The sequence below is a fragment of the Erithacus rubecula genome (assembly GCF_903797595.1).
Source record: "Erithacus rubecula genome assembly, chromosome: 10".
Lineage (NCBI taxonomy): Eukaryota > Metazoa > Chordata > Aves > Passeriformes > Muscicapidae > Erithacus > Erithacus rubecula.
This window is the reverse complement of record NC_136662.1, coordinates 26,395,846-26,415,245: the sequence shown is the minus strand read 5'-3', so window position 1 is coordinate 26,415,245 and position 19,400 is coordinate 26,395,846. Positions and strand designations below refer to the sequence as shown.

The 19,400-nt window shown below is 52.2% G+C and overlaps 2 protein-coding genes across 18 annotated transcripts in view; both read left to right on the top strand.

The window, feature by feature from the left end:
• Positions 1–3,123: 3,123 nt before the first annotated feature.
• Positions 3,124–17,923, top strand: LOC306806022 (uncharacterized protein). The gene is made up of 17 exons (XM_079314403.1): positions 3,124–3,279; positions 4,919–5,088; positions 5,187–5,375; positions 5,458–5,620; positions 6,028–6,170; positions 6,897–7,096; positions 7,506–7,861; positions 8,399–8,471; positions 9,538–9,876; positions 11,986–12,286; positions 12,547–12,735; positions 13,050–13,212; positions 14,392–14,537; positions 14,808–15,007; positions 15,187–15,539; positions 15,880–15,949; positions 17,079–17,923. The coding sequence occupies exons 2-17, from the start codon at positions 4,963–4,965 to the stop codon at positions 17,578–17,580; spliced, it is 3,513 nt and encodes a 1,170-aa protein (XP_079170529.1). The 5' UTR covers positions 3,124–3,279; positions 4,919–4,962; the 3' UTR covers positions 17,581–17,923.
• A 595-nt stretch (positions 17,924–18,518) lies between these two features.
• PRRC2C (proline rich coiled-coil 2C) overlaps positions 18,519–19,400 on the top strand; it is a 66,813-nt gene continuing 65,931 nt past the window's right edge. For all 17 annotated transcript variants that reach the window (XM_079314035.1, XM_079314030.1, XM_079314029.1 and 14 more), the window contains exon 1: positions 18,519–18,656. The gene's annotated coding sequence lies outside the window, so the exon portion shown is untranslated. The remainder of the gene's footprint in view (positions 18,657–19,400) is intronic.

The window sequence follows — 19,400 nt, the reverse complement described above, 5'->3', positions numbered from 1 at the left end:
GTTGGGTTTTTTTGGTTTGGTTTGGTTTGGTTTTGCTTTTTTTGTTTTGTTTTTGGTTTTTTTTTCAAAGATCAACATCCAGGCTCCAAGAAATGGTGGGCAGATACATTTTTCTACCAGCAGCTGTTTGTGCATCCCTTTTGTGGATGGCCTTATCCTGCAGCTCTGCAGGAAGCAATGGGAGGCAGCAGCCACTTTTGGGGTCAATTAAATTATATCAATTAAAGCCTCTGGACACTGAGGGGAGGTAGTGGAGAGGGGAAAATGAAGTGACCTGAGCTGAGTCCCCTGCCTGACTTGGAGACTGGATTAACAAGAAACTCCATTTCTATTTTCCTCTTCCTTTTCCCCCTTTAGCATGGCACGTGCCAAAAGCTGCTGACACAAACCTAGAAAAACATCAAAGTGAGAATTGTTTGTGCAGAGATTTGCCCCTCCTTGGCCTAAAGCATTATTTTAAACAGAAATTGTAAAACTGGTGCCAGAGTTTTGCAGACAAGGTGAGTTTCCCATCTGATTCTGACTAAATGGATATATTTAGTTTCTCCTTATTTCTGCTTTAAGGATTCAAAAGGCTGTTGCAGAGCCCAGGCTTGTACCACAGTGCTGGGGAACTTTGCTTCTCTAGGGGACAAAGACAGGCACATGAATATCCCTTAAATCCCAATATTCCTGGTTCTCATCCTCAGCCACAACTGGATATTCCCTGGCCCTGGCTCTTCCTTCCAGGGCTGCCAAGCCAGCAGCAGAGGTGGGTAAAGGAACAGGAATTTTTCTGTGTTTTCTGACAAGGACTTTTCAGTGCCTTAGGCATGTGTGTGCATAATTATAAGAATTGCCTCCCTGCTATCTCATCTCCATCTCCTCTAATACTTTGTTCTGCACACCTGGCCAGGGGTATTTGTGGGGTGGAACACCACAGCCCTAAGGCAGATTGCTGAGGCTTGGGAGGTATTTCTACCCTATCCTCACAGGGTATCACTCACTGCATCTAGCCCTGCACCTCTGAACTGGATACCTCACCAGAATCAGGGCCAGCAAAGGCATCTGGTCCCATTCCTGTACCAGCCAAGTCTTAGCCAAAAACAACTTGTTCTTTTAGAAAGCTTCCCTGAACTGCCCTCCTAAAAGCACTAACACCACTCCTGGAATGCTGCCACAGCATCCCTCTAAGTGCAAGTCACTTGAATGCCTGCTGGGGAACTCAAAAAATGCAGAAGCACATAAAGAACACCATATTTGCCTCAGTGGATTCCTGATTTTTTTGCTGAGTGCTGGTGAGCATCTTGGCAGGAGCACCTGGAGAAGGATCCAGTGTGAGGGAGAGCTGGGAGACAGAGCTTGTGCAAATCCCAACACTGTCAAAGATGTGCAAGCCTTGCTGCCTATTTCCTTTTTTTTTTTTTTTTTTTTTTCTTTTTTGGTAAAAATGCCCCTTCAGCCTCTGCAAATCAAAATACAGGGGCAGAGCAGGCATCTCTCTTGGATATTTATTCACCACCCTCTGTCCTGCAGACCTTGGATGGGTTTTTGTCTTCTTCCCTTGTGGACTCCTTGGTTATTCAAACTGCTAAAAGAGATGGGTGTCAAATATGGGGCCTTTGCCCTGGGAGTGTTTTTATCAGTGACAGGGTGAGGCCTTGATGGGGCTGGCAGCTTTGACTGTGCCCCCTGCACTCACTTTATGAGTTTTGCTGAGTATCATTGTTTTTTTTTCTAAACTCTGGTTTTCCTAAAGTCCTCTATCAACTCTTTCTCCATGGATTCTAAATTCTTCATGCCCAGCTGGATTAATTTGCAGGAATTTCATACTTTCCTGCCAGTCACCCCTAAATATATTGAATATCTGGGGGCAAAGACCCATTCAAAGCCACCATTATCCCCTTCCTTTCCATGCTCATTTACTCCTTGGAGATACCTGCCTTTAAACATAAAGATGTTATATATTTAAGATAATTACAGCACAGCCTAAACATACCTTTTCCCTGAAAGGGCGGGTTTGATTATAATGAGCTCTTGGAAATAATTTCCATAGTCCCTGCCTTTGGCTCCTCCTGGTTGGGTCTGCTCAGTGGTGTCAGTGGCTTCTAGGAGTCATGGGCTGGGGGGTTTCAGATGAAGTAAACTCCTCTTCTTCATGCTGAACTTCTCACTTCTATTCCTCACTCCTGCTCCTTGGACCCTTGGCATTTCTCCAACCCAGTTTCAGCTGGTTTGAGATAATTCAGGCAGTTAATCCTTCCTTTTATCAGAGGCCAGTCCTGCTCCTGTCACTGTCCTAGCCCCTTTATCAACTGTCCTACACTGTTTCAGCCCACAGTCCCCTTTCCTAGTGCCTGGGACTTTGGTACAATAGTTTTGGAGCCATTTCATGCTGTCTCTGCATGGGCAGCCTCTTGTCCAGCACTGGTTTTGGGAACTTATAACTAAGCTTAAACAGACTCTAGTTAGCTGTGCAATCAAGTGTGTTAAGAACAGATGGACCTTTGCTATACAACAACAGGATTTTGCCTATTGTTTGAGACTGAAAAGCAGGAACTAGGCTCGAAAAAATGGTAATAACTGGATCTATGTTTTGGGCTATGGCCAGGAACCTTGGAGAACAGCCAGATACCAAGAGAGCCTGTGCAAGGACCAGGTTCATCCAGAGGACATTGGGACCACTCAGTTCATCCAGAGCCACCAGGAGAGAGAGTGAAAGCTCAGGGCATGGAAAGCTGATTAGCACACGGAGCCAGAGCAGGCGGGGACAGGTTATGAATATGCACGGGCGATGTTGAAACCTTCATAAATATGAGATGAAGTGTACATGAACAGAACGTCGGTGCTGGATAAACCAACCTACTTTAAACCCTTGCTGGTCGTGGGGTCTTTTCTCCGCGTTTCTTTTCTGGTGCGGCTGATGGCACATTCCCCCGTGAGCTCCCTAACCCAGCCCTCTTTCCTCGAAAGTCCTTTCAAAGCCCTTTTTTTTCGGCAAGTAGCCACGGGGCGAGTGAAGGCATCGCACATCTGGATGCACCCAGGGGCGCACAGCTGGAGCGCTCCGCTGGCCGTCCCCCTTTTAGGGAACAACATCTGTGCTGTCCAGCTGGCTCCAGGGCTCCAGCCGCCCCTCCCACGGCCACTTGTGTAACTGCTGGGGAAATCGAGTGTTTTTCCTTGTCTCCCTGCCCTCCTGGCCAAGCTCCACCTCTCGCCCATAACTCTGGGGCGAGAAGAACCTTCCCTTCCCAATCCCTTCCCGCACGGAGCTGACCCGGAGCTGGGTGGCTGGAGGTGAGTATTCCCAGAAAAACCTTTCCTTCCCTCCCTACCCCACACCCGGGCACTTCAGAGTTTTGGGATTGTGTGGGAGAATTTATGTCTTGGGTGTTACTTCTCTGCAAGAAGACTGGAAATCAAATAGCAAATGTAGCTGGGAGATGTTTGTGATATAAATTAATTCCCACCATGCCAAAGCAGAAGAAGAAGAAAAAAGAAGCCTCCCCCAAAACAGTAAACAGTGAGCAGCTTGTTCTAGTGCTTTTTTTACTTACAAAGGAAAAAGGTCCAGGTTTTATTCCAGCCCGGGAAAGCAGAGTATTCATCAGGTGTTGCTTTATGGCAGAAAGTTGAAATAGTTCTGGAGGATTTGGTGGGTTTTAGAAAACACTGTGTCCAACCCCATTTTTTTTTTTACTGGAGACTTTGTTTTGGTTTGTTTTGTTTCTTTTTCCTGATGATTGCACTGTGCATTGTGTCTGGTGGAAAGTGAAAACGCTTCTCAGGCCAGGGGAAGTGGTACCACCCATAGTGACATCCTGCCATGCTGAATTAGCAACTGGGATTAAACCACAGGTTGCAGCAGCACCCCCAGGGCACCTGTGTGGGGATTCTGGCTCTGGAATTGCCCAGTCCAAGGCATGGAGCCTGGCCATCACCCCTTGTTTTGTTTAGTTTTATTTATAGTCCTGGCACTATAAGGATTAGGATCCATCACCCCCACCGGGAGTTTTGTAGGGCTGGATGTCAACCCAGGGGCTGTTGCCTTTCAAGCCCTGGGGTGGAGCTGCTTTCAGCCCTTCAAGAGACACAAAATCCTCAGTCCAAGGTGTGCCACACCTGCAGCCCCTCTGTCAGCCTCAGTGGCCATGTCAAAGTCAGCCTCATCTTCCCTGGGGATGGGGGACAGGAGCCTGTCAAAGAGGCAGAAACTGAATAGTCCCAGTGCATTTTTACTTTTTTTTTCTTCTGAGAGAGGCAGGGGCAGACATCCAAAGCTAATATACAAATATTTGCGAGTCTGATAAGGCAGGAGAGTTTAAACCCAGCTTGTAAATAAGGCAACGAACTGTGGCTCAATCACATACTTTCAAAGCCAGTTTCCAGGGCAGCTGCAAGGGTTTGAAAGCAATCCAGGGAGTGCACTGTAAAAGTGGAGAAATTTTGAAAATAAATGAGGGGGGAAAAAAAGAAAATTATTATTTAAGACATTTAACCTAATTTGTAAATGAAGGGCCCAGAATGCTGGTAAATGGAATGAGGTTTGGGGGCAGCATCTAGAGAAATTTATTGCTATACACAGAGAGCGGCAAATAATAATGACTAACAACTTCTTATGTGGAAGAAGCATTTTATTGAAAAACTGAACAATATTTATAGAGTGGTTTGCAAACTTAAATCAGGACAGTAGTTCATTGGACAATAGGAGAAAACATTTTTTGTTATGTACATTAAGAACTGTTTATTAATTTTTTTCTATTTACAAGAAAGCTGTCATCTTGGGAAAGGCTCAGGCCAGAGCTGAGAAACTCTGTCAGTCTGGGAAAAATCCTCACAACCTGAGAAAAAGAACTCAGAACCTGAGAAAAGGCCTGGCTAAAATCCACAGAAGTTCTCTATGGAGGGCTATGATCATCTGTGGGGTTTCTCCCAGGTGTAACCCCGTGGACAGCCTGGGATCCCGGCAGAGGGCACAGGATGAGAGTGGCCGTGGTGGGAGCGGGGGTCAGCGGGCTGGCAGCCACCAAGTGCTGCCTGGACGAGGGGCTGGAGCCCACCTGCTTCGAGCAGAGCCAGGACATCGGGGGGCTGTGGCGCTACACGGTGAGCCAGCGGGGTCCATGGGGCTGGGCTGTGGGTGTGGGGGAGCTTGCAGGGTGTGAGCTGAGTCCAGGCTGATACACCTGGGGGTGCCGTGGCAGGAGCACATCGAGGCTGGCCGGCCCAGCATTTACCCCTCGCTCATCAGCAACACCTCCAAGGAGATGTCTGCCTTCTCTGACTTCCCCTTCCCCGAGCACTTCCCGGTGTTCCTGCCCAACGCCCTGCTGCTGGAATACCTGCAGCGCTACGCCGAGCGCTTCCACCTGCGCCAGCACATCAGCTTTGGGGTGAGCCATGCTGCCCTGCTCCACCCTGCTGCCCACCTCTGCTGGGCACCTTGGGTGACTTTGCTTTGCTTCCCCATTCCAGACCAGGGTTGTGAGCATCCGTCAGCACCCCGACTTTGCCGCCACGGGCCAGTGGAATGTGGTCACCGAGGCGGGTGGCAAGCAGACATCGGATGTCTTTGATGCTGTCATGGTTTGCAGTGGAAGTTTCTCTGAGCCTTCCCTCCCCCTGCAGTGTTTCCCTGGTATGGTATGGTATGGTATGGTATGGTATGGTATGGTATGGTATGGTATGGTATGGTATGGTATGGTATGGTATGGTATGGTATGGTATGGTATGGTATGGTATGGTATGGTATGGTATGGGACTGCCTGGGGTCCAGGGTTTTGGGAGAGAAGATTTAGGGATTATTCAGGGGAAATCCTCCCTTTCTTGTCTTGCTTCTGCTGGTGTGAACAGCAATACTTTCTTGTGTCTGATACCCCATTTTGGTGAGGAAGCATCAATTCTGTGTGCATGGGATGAAGGGCTGGACCTCCCCGAGTCCCTGGTGGCCAGAGATTACACTTCTTTGCCCTTGCCATCCAGATTGTTGTTTTTTTTAAATCCACAAGTGCTGCAGCACATCAAAGCTGTGTTTCTCTCCCCAAGGCATCGAGCAGTTCCGAGGGCAGTACTTCCACAGCCGGCAGTACAAGCACCCCGACGTGTTCCAGGGCAAGCGTGTCCTCGTGGTGGGCATGGGCAACTCGGGAGTGGATATCGCAGTGGAGGCCAGTCGTGTAGCTGCCAAGGTGCCACTGATGCCTTAAGTTCTGACTTTTCTGTTCTGCTTGGCTATGATTTTCCTCAGGGTGATGAAGACAAAATAGTCCGATTCCAGCTATTGATTCTTCAAACTCCAGGCCCTAAGCATAAACAATGTGAAAAGAGGAGGGTGAAACCTTGCAATTTGAGACTATTAGTTGGATGGTTGACTCCTGTATGCAAATGGACTGAAGTCTGTAAAGATGTGAGATTTTTGTAACCAAGCTCTCTTTTGTTTCCATCTTGGAGCCATCCAGGCAGGGGCCACACTGTGGCACTGGTACTGCCAGGGTGTGGCCTTTGAAGGCCTCTCAATAAATAGCCATTTTATTTCCCTTAACTCTGTGTGATCTCTGTTCCAGCTTCTCAAGGCAACATCACCACCCTGCCACCCCAGGGCCGTGGGGACAGGGACACTGGGGACAGTAGCTCAGTGTGCTGTCATCACAGGGACATGGTGTATTTTCGGTCCAAAAAACCAATTTGACCAAAAAATTTTGGTCAAAATTTGACCTGAATTTTTGGTGAAAAACCAAAGTGAGCTGGTTTTCTTCTTGTCTCCTGTTTCACCTCCATCACCAGCAGCCAGGAGGTCTTAAAGATGCTCTCGCTGCTTTTCCAGTGCACAGCTGTTTGTGTCGTGCTCCTCTGAGTTTCTTTGGAAAGGAAAAGCAGCAAATTCATGGCCCAAACCATTGATTTCTCTCTTCCAGGTGACCATCAGCACCTCTCGAGGATCCTGGCTGCTCAGCCGTGTGTTTGAGGGTGGCTACCCCTGGGATATGGTTTCAATCACTCGCCTTAAGAACCTGATCAAAACCAGCCTCCCTGGAGCCCTTTCATGGTGGTTGATTAATTCCAAGGTGAACAAGAGGTTCAACCACACAAACTATGGCCTTCAACCGGACAACAGGTACATCTTGGTGCTTCCCATCCCATGCAGATAGGTGCATCAACTAATTCCCAGACTGGGGAGGAGAAAATAAGGTGCAGCTCCATTAAGTGGTGAAAGATTTGGCATGCTGGAAAAGCCCAGAGGAGTTTTCCTCATGAGGGTCTCTGGGTAAAGAGGAGAAGGAAGGCTTACAGCATGGATCAGTTTTGGAAAGAGATGATTTAAAGAGAAGCTGAGTGAAGGCAGCAGGAGATGTCCTTGAATCCCTCCCGCTGTGGGACAGGGTGTCATTGTTTGGAGTGATGAGCAGGGCTGCTTGCTCAGAGAAAATGACACAGGAGGTGTGAGCTGGTGGGGCTGGGTGGGGCAGGAGCAGGGCACAAGGCTTGTTGGTGCTTTCCCCCTCTCAGAGCCCTGCTCTCCACAGCTGGCGGGTCCGTGAGGCTCTGCTGAATGACGACCTCCCCAGCTACATCCTGACGGGCAGGATCACCATCAAACCGGCCGTGAAGGAGTTCAGGGACAGCTCAGTGCTGTTCCACAGCTGCCCCGAGGAGGAGCCTGTTGATGTTGTTGTCTTCTGCACGGGCTACAACGTCTCCTTCCCCTTCCTAGAGGAATCCGTGGTCAGGATGGAAAACAAGCACGCATCCCTCTACAAATACGTGTTCCCAACCCACCTGGAGAAGCCCACCCTGGCTGTCCTCGGGCTGATTAAGCCCTTTGGACCCATCATGCCCGTGGTAGAGATGCAGGCACGCTGGGTGAGCCGTGTCTTCAAAGGTAGGGGAGCAAATGTGAGCCCCAAAATGCAGGCTGGACACCTTTTATCCCTCCAGGCAGGGAGATCCCAGAGCTAAAAAGTTCAGAGTGGAAAAGAGAGCATTTTCAAGGCTCAGACTTCCCCAGTCAGCTAAGCTAAAGCAACATGAATGAGGAAAGAAACCTACTGGTGTTTTGTTTGGGCTTTTTTAGTAAAAATAGTGAGGATAACCTTGTGGTCAGGACTACCCCACAGAGATGGGAAGCTCTGGGGTTTCTCTTTGGGATGATTCTCTCTGGGGCTTGCACAGCCCATCTGACCCCACATCACCTGTCTGTGCCCTGACAGCACACATCTAAGAGCAGGAAAAGGTGTGGGTGAATTTGGAATACTGGAGAGCTGGTTTCTGGCAGGATTGCCACTGCTGAATAAATTGCCAGCAATAAGACTTTCCTGCCCTCCCAGGGAAGGGATTCCCACATTTTGCATCACTGAATGAGCTCACAATTCCCACCTCAGGAGCTAAATTTGGCAGGATGCTCTCCTCTCTCTTCCAGGTTTATGTCACTTGCCTTCTCAGTCTGTCATGGAGGAGGAAGTAAATGAGAACAAGAAAAACAAAGTCAAATGGTAAGTCATTCCCCAGATCCCCAAATGTTTTTTGGTGGATTGAGAAATCCCTGGAGTTTTTTGGGGCAGCAACAGGCAAGCTCTCACTGTTCCTATTCTGCATGGCAGAGGAGAGGGGAGGATTCCTGGATCCAGCTTCCCCTTTGCTCACTTGCCAAGAGCCATTAACCTTTGATTTAACACTGATATTTTAGAAGAATTTAATTCAGGGTACTCAAGGCTAAAACTTCCTTGGGAGTTGGGTAAGAACACCAGGTTCCCTAGGGACTGAGAGATAAAATAACAGAGAAATTAATGGTAATAAATGCAAAGTAATTCATCTAGGAGGGAAAAAAGCCAATGCACAACCAATGAGGTGTACACAGAGATTGTCTCCTCTCTCAGCATGGAGACCTGACTCACTGTGAGCAGGTGTCTGAGCACACTGGTGTGTGGTTCACAGGCAGGCAAAAGGCTAAAAAGGATTAGGGAATGAATGAATGAACAGGGTGATGTATAAATCCATGGTTCACTTAAATAGCTACAGGAGAAAAGATATAGAAGAGTGAAATACAGAATTGCACAGAACAACTGCTGTACAATACAAGGCTAAATGGATATGGGCTTTTTCAGACTTCTGAAGGTGGGACATGAAGCTGTGAAGGTGAACTGGAAGCAGTTCTCCAAGTCACTGTGTATTCTTACAATATTTGGTGCAAATGAATGAGAGGGGGTCCCACCTTTGTCATGCTGCACATGACTTTTCTGAAAAAAGCAAAGAGATTTGGGTTTGAGAGATTTTTTGTTTGTTTGTTTTGAAAAAGACACAAAACTGGTTTGCCAAAGGGTTCACCAAGAGGAAAGGGGGGAACAGGTGCAATTTGTGGAAAGATTGGCATGAGCCAGCATCACTTTACAGGTGCTGTGTCCAGCCAGCCACAGATGCACATATATCCAGTCCTTTCCTAAAAAGAACCCAGCTGCATCCCAGCTGCAATAACAACAAGCATGCAGAGGAGCTCAGTTCCTCTGAGCCCTGCTGACACTGACCTTTCTCCTGCCTCTTTTTCTTCTCTGGTCCATTCAGGTTTGGCCTGACCTATGATGAAGTCCTGAAAACTGAGTGGCTGGTTTACCTGGACACGCTGGCCTCGCTCATCGGCGCCAAGCCCAGCGTGCTGGGGCTGCTCTGCACAGACCCCAAGCTGGCCCTCACCATCTTCTTTGGCCCCTGCTCCCCCTTCCAGTTCAGACTGGGGGGTCCTGGGCGCTGGCAGGGGGCACGGCAGGCCATCCTCACCCAGTGGGACCGTGTCATAAAGCCCACAAGAACACGAGTCCCTGCTGGCTACTCCAGCTCTTTCCCTTCTCTCCTGGTTGTGGGATTCCTTCTGCTCCTGGCTGCTGTGATTTTTGGTTTCATATAGCTTCTAGAGCATGTTTGTTTGGGTTTTGTTTGTTTTGGTTTTTTTTTTTTTATCCTGAGAGATGTTGTCTCAGGTAAGAGAGCTCCTCAGTGTGCCACAGGACTGGGGGAAGGATTTCACTTATATGGCAACAAACTTTAATCTGCAACCTGCAGCATAAACCTCCCTCTGCTCCAGCTCAACCCCAAGCACAGCTCTGCAGACCTCATTATCCAGGGATGGCAGCCTTGCCCAAGTGTCTGTTGCCCCTCTTCTCCCCTGCCTGCAGCCAGGGATTGGTGCCATCATTGTACCTGGATCACACAAGATGCAGTGAGGACAAGACCAGCAAAAGTGGTCACAGGAGCAAAAGTGCCCAGGAATTATCTGGGCTGTGTACACAGGTCAGGCTGTCCCTTTCTCCTAGCCTAAACTCCAAATGTTGGGGCTGAATTGGTGCATCTTTGCAGTGCAGTGGTTGTGGTGGTTTCTCACACTTGAGCCTGTGGGGCTGGACACTCCTGGCTTTGCTTCCCTGCATGGCCCACCACTGGGCAATCCTGAGGCTTTGTTTTGTGCTTGGAGAGACTGTAAATGAATAAAATCTCAGTGGCTGTGGCAGGAGTGTGCTGCAGATGCCTGTCTGTCCTGTCTTTGTGTGCATGGGAACAGCTGGGGGGAGCCTGTGTCTGAGTTGGAGCTGTGGGCTCTCAGAGCTTTCCCTGACTCCCCAAAATGAGGCTGCACAGTGCTCCATGTCCCACATCCACGCTGTCTGCTGGCAAAGGGAGCATGTTCTGATCTCCTGGGGATGCCAAGGGAGCACGAGCCTAGCACAGGCACCACAAAAGGGGATAAACCAGGACAACCCCACACTGCTGCCTGGGCTGGAGCAATGACAAGTTACACCCTGCAAACGCATTCTCTTTGGGATTATCTCTGCATTTCCACCTGGCACTGCCCCAGGGAGGTTGGGAACTTTCTTCCAGTCCATTTAGTCCCACAAGGGCGGGGGAATGCAGGTGTAAAGGTCAGTGGTGCAAGAGCTGTGGAGAGCTGCCTGGACTTCAGCCTGGACTTCCAATGCACAAGACAGAAACTCAAGGGAAATTCGGCTGAGGCTGAGCTGGAAGGCGCAGCACTGAACTGCAAGGTTTGCTCTCACTTCTGGATAGGTTTGGCAGGGTTGGAGAGTGGGCAGACAGCTCTCCAGGGTTTTGGGATTCACTGCTGGCTTTGCCTTGCTGCTGGTGGGGGGAGAGGGGTGTTGCAGGGAGCCTCTGCAGTAAAACCAGTAAAAGTGGGGTGAGGGAAGCACCCTGAGCTTGCCTGTCTTTCCCTGAAGGCTCCAGAAATGAGGCAGGCAGCTCTGGGCATGTCCTGCCTATTCTTGCAGATCAAGGAGTGGCTCAGGCCAGGCTTGTGGATGCCAAAGGGGCTTTTTTGCACCTCCCTCATTTTTCCCTTGCTGTCTTCAGTTTCCACCGGGTTCTATTCATGTTAACTTACTTTTTGACACTAAACCGATAGAAAAAGTTACAAATTACTCTTTCTGCCGACTCTGCAGTGGGAGTATTTCTTACCTAATCAAAGTTCACATGGGTTCATTTTTCCCTAGTTTCTTTGCTTTCCAGTCAAGCTGGGTGTAGCTCAGTTTACACTCCCCAGCTTTGAGTTCCTCCCATTTATACCCAGCGTTTCCTGGGTTTCTAACTTTTTGTATATCCTGTAATCCCAGCCATGCTTTCACTGAGCTAACTTCTGAATGGCTGTGCTGTGCTCCTGCTCATTCAGGCATTGCTTTGCTTTCTTATTTTTTTAATCCCTTTTGTTTTCAAGAGATTGCTCTTTAATGGGAAATTAAAAAGGAAAGCATGAAAACGGGCCAGCTTAGCTGGAGTTGTTTCTTACAAAGGTCTTAGGGGGACCACTTTGTACAGGCAGAAGAAGATAGCTGCAACTTCTTTGCATACCCTGGTTTGGGCTGGAAAAGGGAATGAATGAAAGCAGCAGAACAGTGAGGTTTAAAAGCACCTCCTCTTCCTTCCCATGGAGGAGGGAGATTCCTGGGCCCTCATTGTGGACTTAGCACAGCAGGAAGGGCATTGAGCAGGATCTTGAACCTGGAGCTGGCCATGGCTTTCTCCAGGACACTTTTCCTTCGTGGACACCTGCCAGAGAAGAGCAGAGGTGTTTTGCTGGGCATGGCAAGAAGGGAGGGGCGTTTCTGCTGATTCCTGGGCTGTGTTTGTGTTTCCAGCTGCTCTCACACCAGCCTGTCGCCTGCTGCAGGCCAGCATGGTCCGGCGGGTGGCCGTGATCGGGGCTGGGGCTGGGGGCTTGGCCTCTGTCAAGTGCTGCCTGGAGGAGGGGCTGGAGCCCACCTGCTTCGAGAGCAGCGAGGACATCGGCGGCGTCTGGCGCTACACGGTCAGTGCCCGCTGGGTTTGTCCCCGCGGTTGTCCCCTGCCTTGGAAGCTCTCCAAGAGGTGGCCACACCCTCAGGGACTGTCCCTGTCCCACTCACGGGGCTCCTCCTGGCTCCAAACTGGAGAGGAGGAATGGAGGGAGCAGAGATTGTCACCTGGTGCTAGCCCTTGTACCAAAAGGCAAGGAAGGAAAACACTCGTACACCTCACGGGGTGAGAGTCGTTCCTTGCACATCTGGAATCACCACTGGCTTCACACAGGACTCCAGGGACAGCAGGAGGGTCAGCGTGTACCGCTCAGTCATCACCAACACCTCCAAGGAGATGTCCTGCTTCAGCGACTTCCCCTTCCCCCAGGACTTCCCCAATTACCTGTCCCATGGCCTCGTCCTGGAGTACTTCAGGATGTACGCCCGGCACTTCGACCTGCTGCGCCACGTGCGCCTCCAGGTGAGCAGGGACCCCAAACCCCAGGGGAGGAGAGCCATCAGCAGCTGCAGGTGCATGACTGGGTTCCAGCCCACAAGGACCACCTGTCTTTTTGGTTGTGTCCTGAACACAGCCTTTAGCCCCCTGTTTTAAGCAAGGCTGCTCCAACACAGGCTTGCCCCCAATGTCACCACCAGGGGAAAGGTGCAGAGTGAGATTTAACAGCTTCAGATGTGACATGCAGCACCCCAGGGACCCAGCCTGCTCCCGGCAGCCCCAGCCTTTGACAGGCACATCTCTGATCCCTGACTGGTTTTGTTGGGCTTCTGTGCCAGACAAGAGTTCTCAGTGTGAGAAAGCGGCCAGATTTCGCTGCCTCGGGCCAGTGGGAGGTGGTCACCGAGGCTGGGGGTGTCCGTGAGTCCCACGTCTTCGATGCTGTCATGGTTTGCACCGGCCATTACCAGGAGCCCTACTTGCCACTGGCTTCTTTCCCAGGTAAGCCCTGTCCCAACCGTGGGGTTTCTCCCAGCACCCATGGGCCCCCTGGTTGTATTTTCCTCTGCAAATCCAAATCCAGGCAGTGGGAACTGCTGGGTTCCATCCAGAACCCCCCATGGAGCGGGGCAGTGTGGGTGGGTGTCCTGGTTTGAAAGACAGGTGGCTGCCAGTAAAGGTAGGAGCTTCTCTTTGAAATGGACAGTGTAAACCCCCTTCCTCCAAATTACTATAATAATTTTGAAATTAAGGGGCTCTCAGGCAAAGATATGGGAATTAGGAATAACAGTTCTTTACTAGGAAAATTAAAATAGAAATGCAGTATTACAAAGAACAATCCCCAAACACTGCCAGAGTCAGAATCCAAGCTGACACCCGTCAGTCAGTCAGGGTGGTGGCAGCAGTCCCATTCAATGGTGGCTGCATCCTCCTGCAGGGGCAGATGTGGTTCAGCTGGAGCAGTGCTCCTGGAGAAGGTGCAGTTTCCTCTGAAGGTGCAGGGATGATGTGGAAAGGTCTGGCTTTCCTCTGGAATCCAGTGTGAAGAAGGTCCCTTGGTGTCCAAAATGTCAGTTTTTCTCTGGGTAGGAAAGGCTTGGCTGCTCCCCCTGGCTGGAGCATCTCCCAGTGGGATGATGGAATTTTATCAGTCATGCAGTGGGACTGAATGGGCCAGCAGCAGATGATATCTGCCTGGAGGGAGGATGGGCTGTGGAAAGATAAAGATGATTGCCCCAGCTGGTTTAAAGCTGGCCCATTAGCAGATAATATGTGCCAGGAGATCAGGGTCACTGCCCCACCTGGCTCAACAGATGGGGACAGAACACACATTGCTGGCCACATCCTGTAGTGCAACCCAAGACAGTGGGGGACAGTTTGTGCCACTTTTTGGCAGGTCAAGGTGAGCTCTGTGTGTGGGAGCTGACAGCCATGAAGCCCCACACTGGAGCAGGTAGGACCCTGACACATGGAAATGGTGGAGAAATGGGGCAAAACAACTTGTAAAGGTGCAGGCAGGCTTTACTTTTAGGATTTGCAAAGCAGAACTGAGCTGAGGAGGTACAGGGGGCTTCCACGGGCTTCTCAGAGGTGGGAGGGGGGAGATTTGGGGATCTGGGCATGAGACAGGGGTGAGTAAATGCATCTGGCAGTAGGAGATGCTCCCTGCTCTGTGTCTAGGCATTGAAAGTCGCTTCCAAGGGCAGTGCCTGCACAGCCGGGAGTACAGAGACATGCAGGAATTCCGAGGAAAGCGGGTCCTGGTGGTTGGCATTGGCAACACCGGCGGCGACCTCTCCGTGGAGCTGAGCCGTGTGGCTGCCAAGGTACAGCCCATGGTGGGCCAGAGACCCTCCAGGGAGAGTGAGAGCCCGGGGTGGCGCAGGGAGCTTTGCCCCCAGGCTCCTCAATAAATTCCATTTCTCCTTGAAGAAGCTTTGCCACTCCTGGAGAGTTTGGGCCATCTCAGGCCAGGCAGCTGTGGGAGCTTTAGCAAAGCCACCATTTTATCCTTGCCTGGGGTTATGGGATTTGCCACTCAGAGCCAAACCAACAAGGTGCCTGGGCAGGAGGCTGAGCCCTGCCTCCCTCCCCAGGTGTTCCTCAGCACCAGGAGCCACACGTGGGTGCTCAGCCGGGTCTCAGAGCACGGCTTCCCCCGTGACATGGTCGGCACCACCCGCTTCAACCACCTCCTGGAGTGGCTTCTGCCATCAGCCCTCACCAGGAGGATCAAGTTTCGGAAGTTCAATTCGTGGTTCAACCACACAAACTATGGCTTGGCTTCCAGCAAAAGGTGGGGTTTTTCTGATTGTTTTGTTGGGTGGTTGGGAGGTCTTTATAATGTTTGATTTTCACTTTTGGGGGATATTTGTGGAAAAGCAACCCACTGGAGGGGAATTCTGACCATGCAAAAAAGTCATTTTAGGTCCCTCCCAGATGCTAACACTGCTGCCCTCTTTTCCCCACTGCAAGCTCCAAATTTAAGATGATTATCAATGATGAGCTGCCATGCTGCCTCCTCTCTGGGACTGTGGTGCTGAAGCCAAAGGTGAAGGAGTTCACTGAAAGCTCTGCTGTTTTTGAAGACGGGACAACCGAGGAAAACATCGATGTGGTGCTCTTTGCCACGGGCTACAACTTTTCGTTCCCCTTCCTGGAGGAGTCTGTTGGCAGCACCATCAACGACAACCGTTCCCTCTACAAATGCATCTTCCCTCCCCAGCTGGAGAAGCCCACGCTGGCCATCATTGGCCTGATCCAGCTGACAGGCTCCATTATGGTGGGGGCAGAAATGCAGGCTCGCTGGGTGACAGGGGTCTTTGCAGGTAGGAGATGGGGGACATTCACAGAATTCATAGAATGACTAGATTGGAGGAGACCTTCAGGATCATTGAAGGTCCATGCCCTAACACCTCAACTAGACTATGGAACATATCCAGTCTTTTTTTACACACATCCAGATCTTCTGGGTGGGAGGTTTGGGCAGCCTGACCTGCTGCCCACAGAGCTTAGGGCATATTTCAGCTCTGTGGTAGGCTCTGTGCAGCACCTGCATCCCTGTATCCCTGCTGCTCCACATCTGGGGAAATCTGCTGGGACCTTGGGAAGGGGTTGAACATTTCCTCTGAAGGTGCTGCTGGAGCTGGCTGGTTTCTCTGTTCTCAGGCTGTTACAAGCTGCCTCCCCCCAGCAGAATGATGGCTGAGGTTCTGAAGAGCAAGCCACCTGTGAAAAAGTGAGTGATGCTTCTGCACTCGGGATGAGATGGGCACTGTGTGCCAGGATAACCTCGGGGAAGGATCGCAGGTGTGGGAGGGACCTGCTCAGGACACCCAACTCTGCATTTATTACCCCCAGAGCAGTGAAAATGCTCTGCTTTATGGAACAAGACACCATGAGCTTCTCTGGAGCAGCTGATGACAAAACCAGGGCGTGCAGCTTCCATCTCTTCCCATCTCCTTTGCTCCCTCCCTTTCTGCCTTTTCCCTGCCAGGCCTCCAAAGCCATGTCCTTGCTCCCAGCATGTCAGGATGGTGGGTTGCTTTCCTCCAGGCTAACGGTGCCATCTCGTGGCTTCTCCCTCCTTAATCCAGGCAGTGGGGACTGCTGGGTTCCATCCAGAGCCCAGTGTCCCTTTTTGTGTCCCTTTTTGGCAGGTCAAGGTGTGCTCTGTGTGTGGGAGCTGACAGCCAACCTTGTTGGCTCTGGGATTTCACAGGAGGTTGTATCCACAAGGATGTGGGATGGATGATGAGGGAGCAAGGAGGGGACCTTGGAGTGCAGGTTGGGTTGAGTTGGCTCATGGGACACTGGGGAAAAAGCTGGGACAAAACAGGGATTATGACCAGGAGCCACCACAATGCTGTTACACAGAAATATGGAAGCCTGAGGTGCAAGGGAAACAAACTTGAGGCTGTCTCAAATTTTCCTGAGGCAGATCAGCAGCAGAAAAATCCTGGGTGTCCCTCCCAGCACAGGAAGCTTTCTGCATTTCCTGGATTTTCCCAGTCCCCTTGGCATTCTTATTTCTGAAAGTCTACAGCTCTGCTTCTCCAAATCAGCCAAATCCACACCCTTGAACCTCAGGGAAGGACATGGCAGGGGTACTTGTGGCATTACAGTGATGGTACTACTGAGTTAGAGCTGCTTTTGAAGCCACAACTATGCTGCAGAGACAAAACAAGCTTCTGCTTATCCCCTGCTCCAGGGAACTGCTGGCACCAACCCCACAGAGGCTCTTTGGGGCTGAGAACTCTGCCCCAGAAACTGGGGCTCAGCTGATGTCTGAGCCCTTGGCTTTTGCCTTCCATGGAGCTGAGATAGGATGATGCCATCTGACTTTTATTTCTTCCCTCCCCTCGAAGGAATCCATCTGAGAGGGAGAACCTGAAGATGAGTTTTATCGGCTACATGGACAAAATCGCTGCGTGTGCCGGCGTCAAGCCCAGCGTGCTGAGGCTGCTCCTGACAGACCCCCGGCTGGCCCTGGCCATCTTCTTTGGGCCCTGCTCACCCTACCAGTACCGGCTGGTGGGTCGGGGCAGCTGGAACGGGGCCAGAGCTGCCATCCTGAGCCAGTGGCAGCGCACGCTGAAGCCCTTGAGAACTCGGGTGCTGGGTGACAGCTCCGACAGCTGGTGCTGGATGTGCCTCCTGGCACTGCCAGCAGCTCTCACTGCTGCTTTTCTCTTCTCCAAAACACTCCTGGGTAGGTCCCCAGCTGTAGAGGAAGCCTGGAGAGCCGCATTGCCAGGTGATCTGGGGATGGTGCAAAGCTGTGCCAGGCGCTGCCAGAGGGCTGGAGATGGCACCAGCAAGAGCCTGGGGCTGTCTGGTGTCCACCCAGCTCCTGCTGATGAGACATAGAACACTCACTCTGAACCATTCTGGGATGAACTGATCATGAGACCAGCCTTCCTCCCACCTGCTCCCAAAAATTTTGGCAAATCCGCACCGCCTTGAGACTTTGTGAAACGTGAACTGTCGAGAGCTGTTTCTGTGTCTGGCAACTTTTGGGACACGAATAAACCTCACAGATTTGGATGTTTTATTATCAGGCTGTGTGAAGTGGATCCCGAGCTGCAAGAGAGGGGAGAGTCTTGCCCTTGTACATATACAATCTCTACATTATACAGATAGAAATATCAGCAAATAAGTAAGAAATGTTATATATGCTAATACATCAATATGTAATAATAAATTACACATATAATGACAAATGCAAGCAAGCAAGCCTCCTTGCCATTGCCCAGGCAGCCTTAGGATTATAGGGAACCCTGAATTCCTGGGATAGGTCTGGCATGGGAATCGGGATAGGATCAAGATGGGAACCAGGATAACGTCGGGATGGAGCTGGGATAGGAACTGGGGTAGGGCAGGGATGGAAACTGGGATGGAAACCGGGGATGGTGCCAGGATGGGAACCGAGATGGCAACCAGGATAGAACCGGAGTAGTACTGGGATGGGAACCGGGATGGGAACCTGAACAGAACCAGAAGAGAACTGAGATGGGAACCAAGATGGGAGCTGGGACAGAACCGGGCTAGAACCGGGACGGGGCCGGGCTAGAATCGGGATAGATCCGGGATAGAACCAGGATGGGGCCGGGCTAGAATCGGGAAAGAACCGGAATAGAAGCGGGCTAGAACCGGGCCAGGGCCGGGTCCGCGCGGCCCCGCCCTCCGCCCCGCGCCGCCAGGGGGCGCACCCATCCCCGGGAGCCCGCGCGACTGCGGCACGGCGCGGTCACGTGACAGGCGGCGCGGGGGCGGGGCCGGCGGCGCGCGCCGTGCGCGGTGACGTCAGACGTCGTTGGCGCCCGGCTTGGCCGCCCGCCATCTTGGCCCCTGTGTGCAAGCGGCCGAGGCGGCGGCGCCGGGAGAGGCAGCGGCCCCGCCGGCACCGGGACCCGCGGGCAGCCGAGCGCCGCCCTGCGCGCCCGGTAAGCGAGGGGGGCTCCTCCGCTTCACCGCGGCGGAGCGCGGGCCCGCGCGGCGGCGCGGAGCCGGCAGGAGCGGGCCGGCGGCCTGCGCCGCATGGCCCCGGGCGGGGGCGGCTTCCGGCCGGGCGGGCCCGCGGCCGGCGGGTGAGGGGCGCCGCGGGCCGGCACCGCCGCCGGGCCGAGCGGGGCGGGCAGCGGCCGGGCCGGGGCTCGCCGGGCCGCCCCGCATTGCGCCCGGGGCCGGCCGCGCCCCGCCGGGCTCAGCCCGGGCCGCGCCCGGGGCCGGCGGGAGGGGCGGTGTGCTGGGAGCGCTCCTGCGGGGGTGCTGCTTCCTTCTCCCGCCCTCTTCACTGCCCCCCGCTTTCCCTCTTTTTCTCTTCTTCTTCCTCTCTTCCGCTCTCCTTCTCCCCCTCCCTTTCTCTGGAGATTCCTGAGGAGCTCTGCGTGCGTTTTTGCTCGCTTCGTGCCCGCGATTCCCCCTGCAGAAAGGCGCGGGGCAGCGCAGCCTTTTCCTGCGGGGTGCTGCGGGCAGGGCGCCTCGCTTTTCCAACTCTGAAATACGCATCCACGCTTCTCTCCCTCTAGGCCCACGGTAAAAGGCGGGTTTGGGGTGGTTTGATGCAGGGCTGAGTGAGGAAAGGCATTGTTTGTGCTCCCGGGGCCAGGATTTGGAGGGGTGGGGTGGTCAGAGCCAGGAGTGTTCTCAGGGATAGCGCTTTAAGGATGGTGAGATGACACGGCTGA

Excerpts from the sequence above, each read along its gene's own strand:
- LOC306806022 (XM_079314403.1), top strand. The coding sequence starts at position 4,963 with ATGAGAGTGGCCGTGGTGGGAGCGGGGGTCAGCGGGCTGGCAGCCACC. Across the intron at positions 5,376-5,457 it reads GCCAGCACATCAGCTTTGGG|ACCAGGGTTGTGAGCATCCG; the intron begins GTGAGCCATGCT and ends TCCCCATTCCAG. Across the intron at positions 8,472-9,537 it reads AAGAAAAACAAAGTCAAATG|GTTTGGCCTGACCTATGATG; the intron begins GTAAGTCATTCC and ends TGGTCCATTCAG.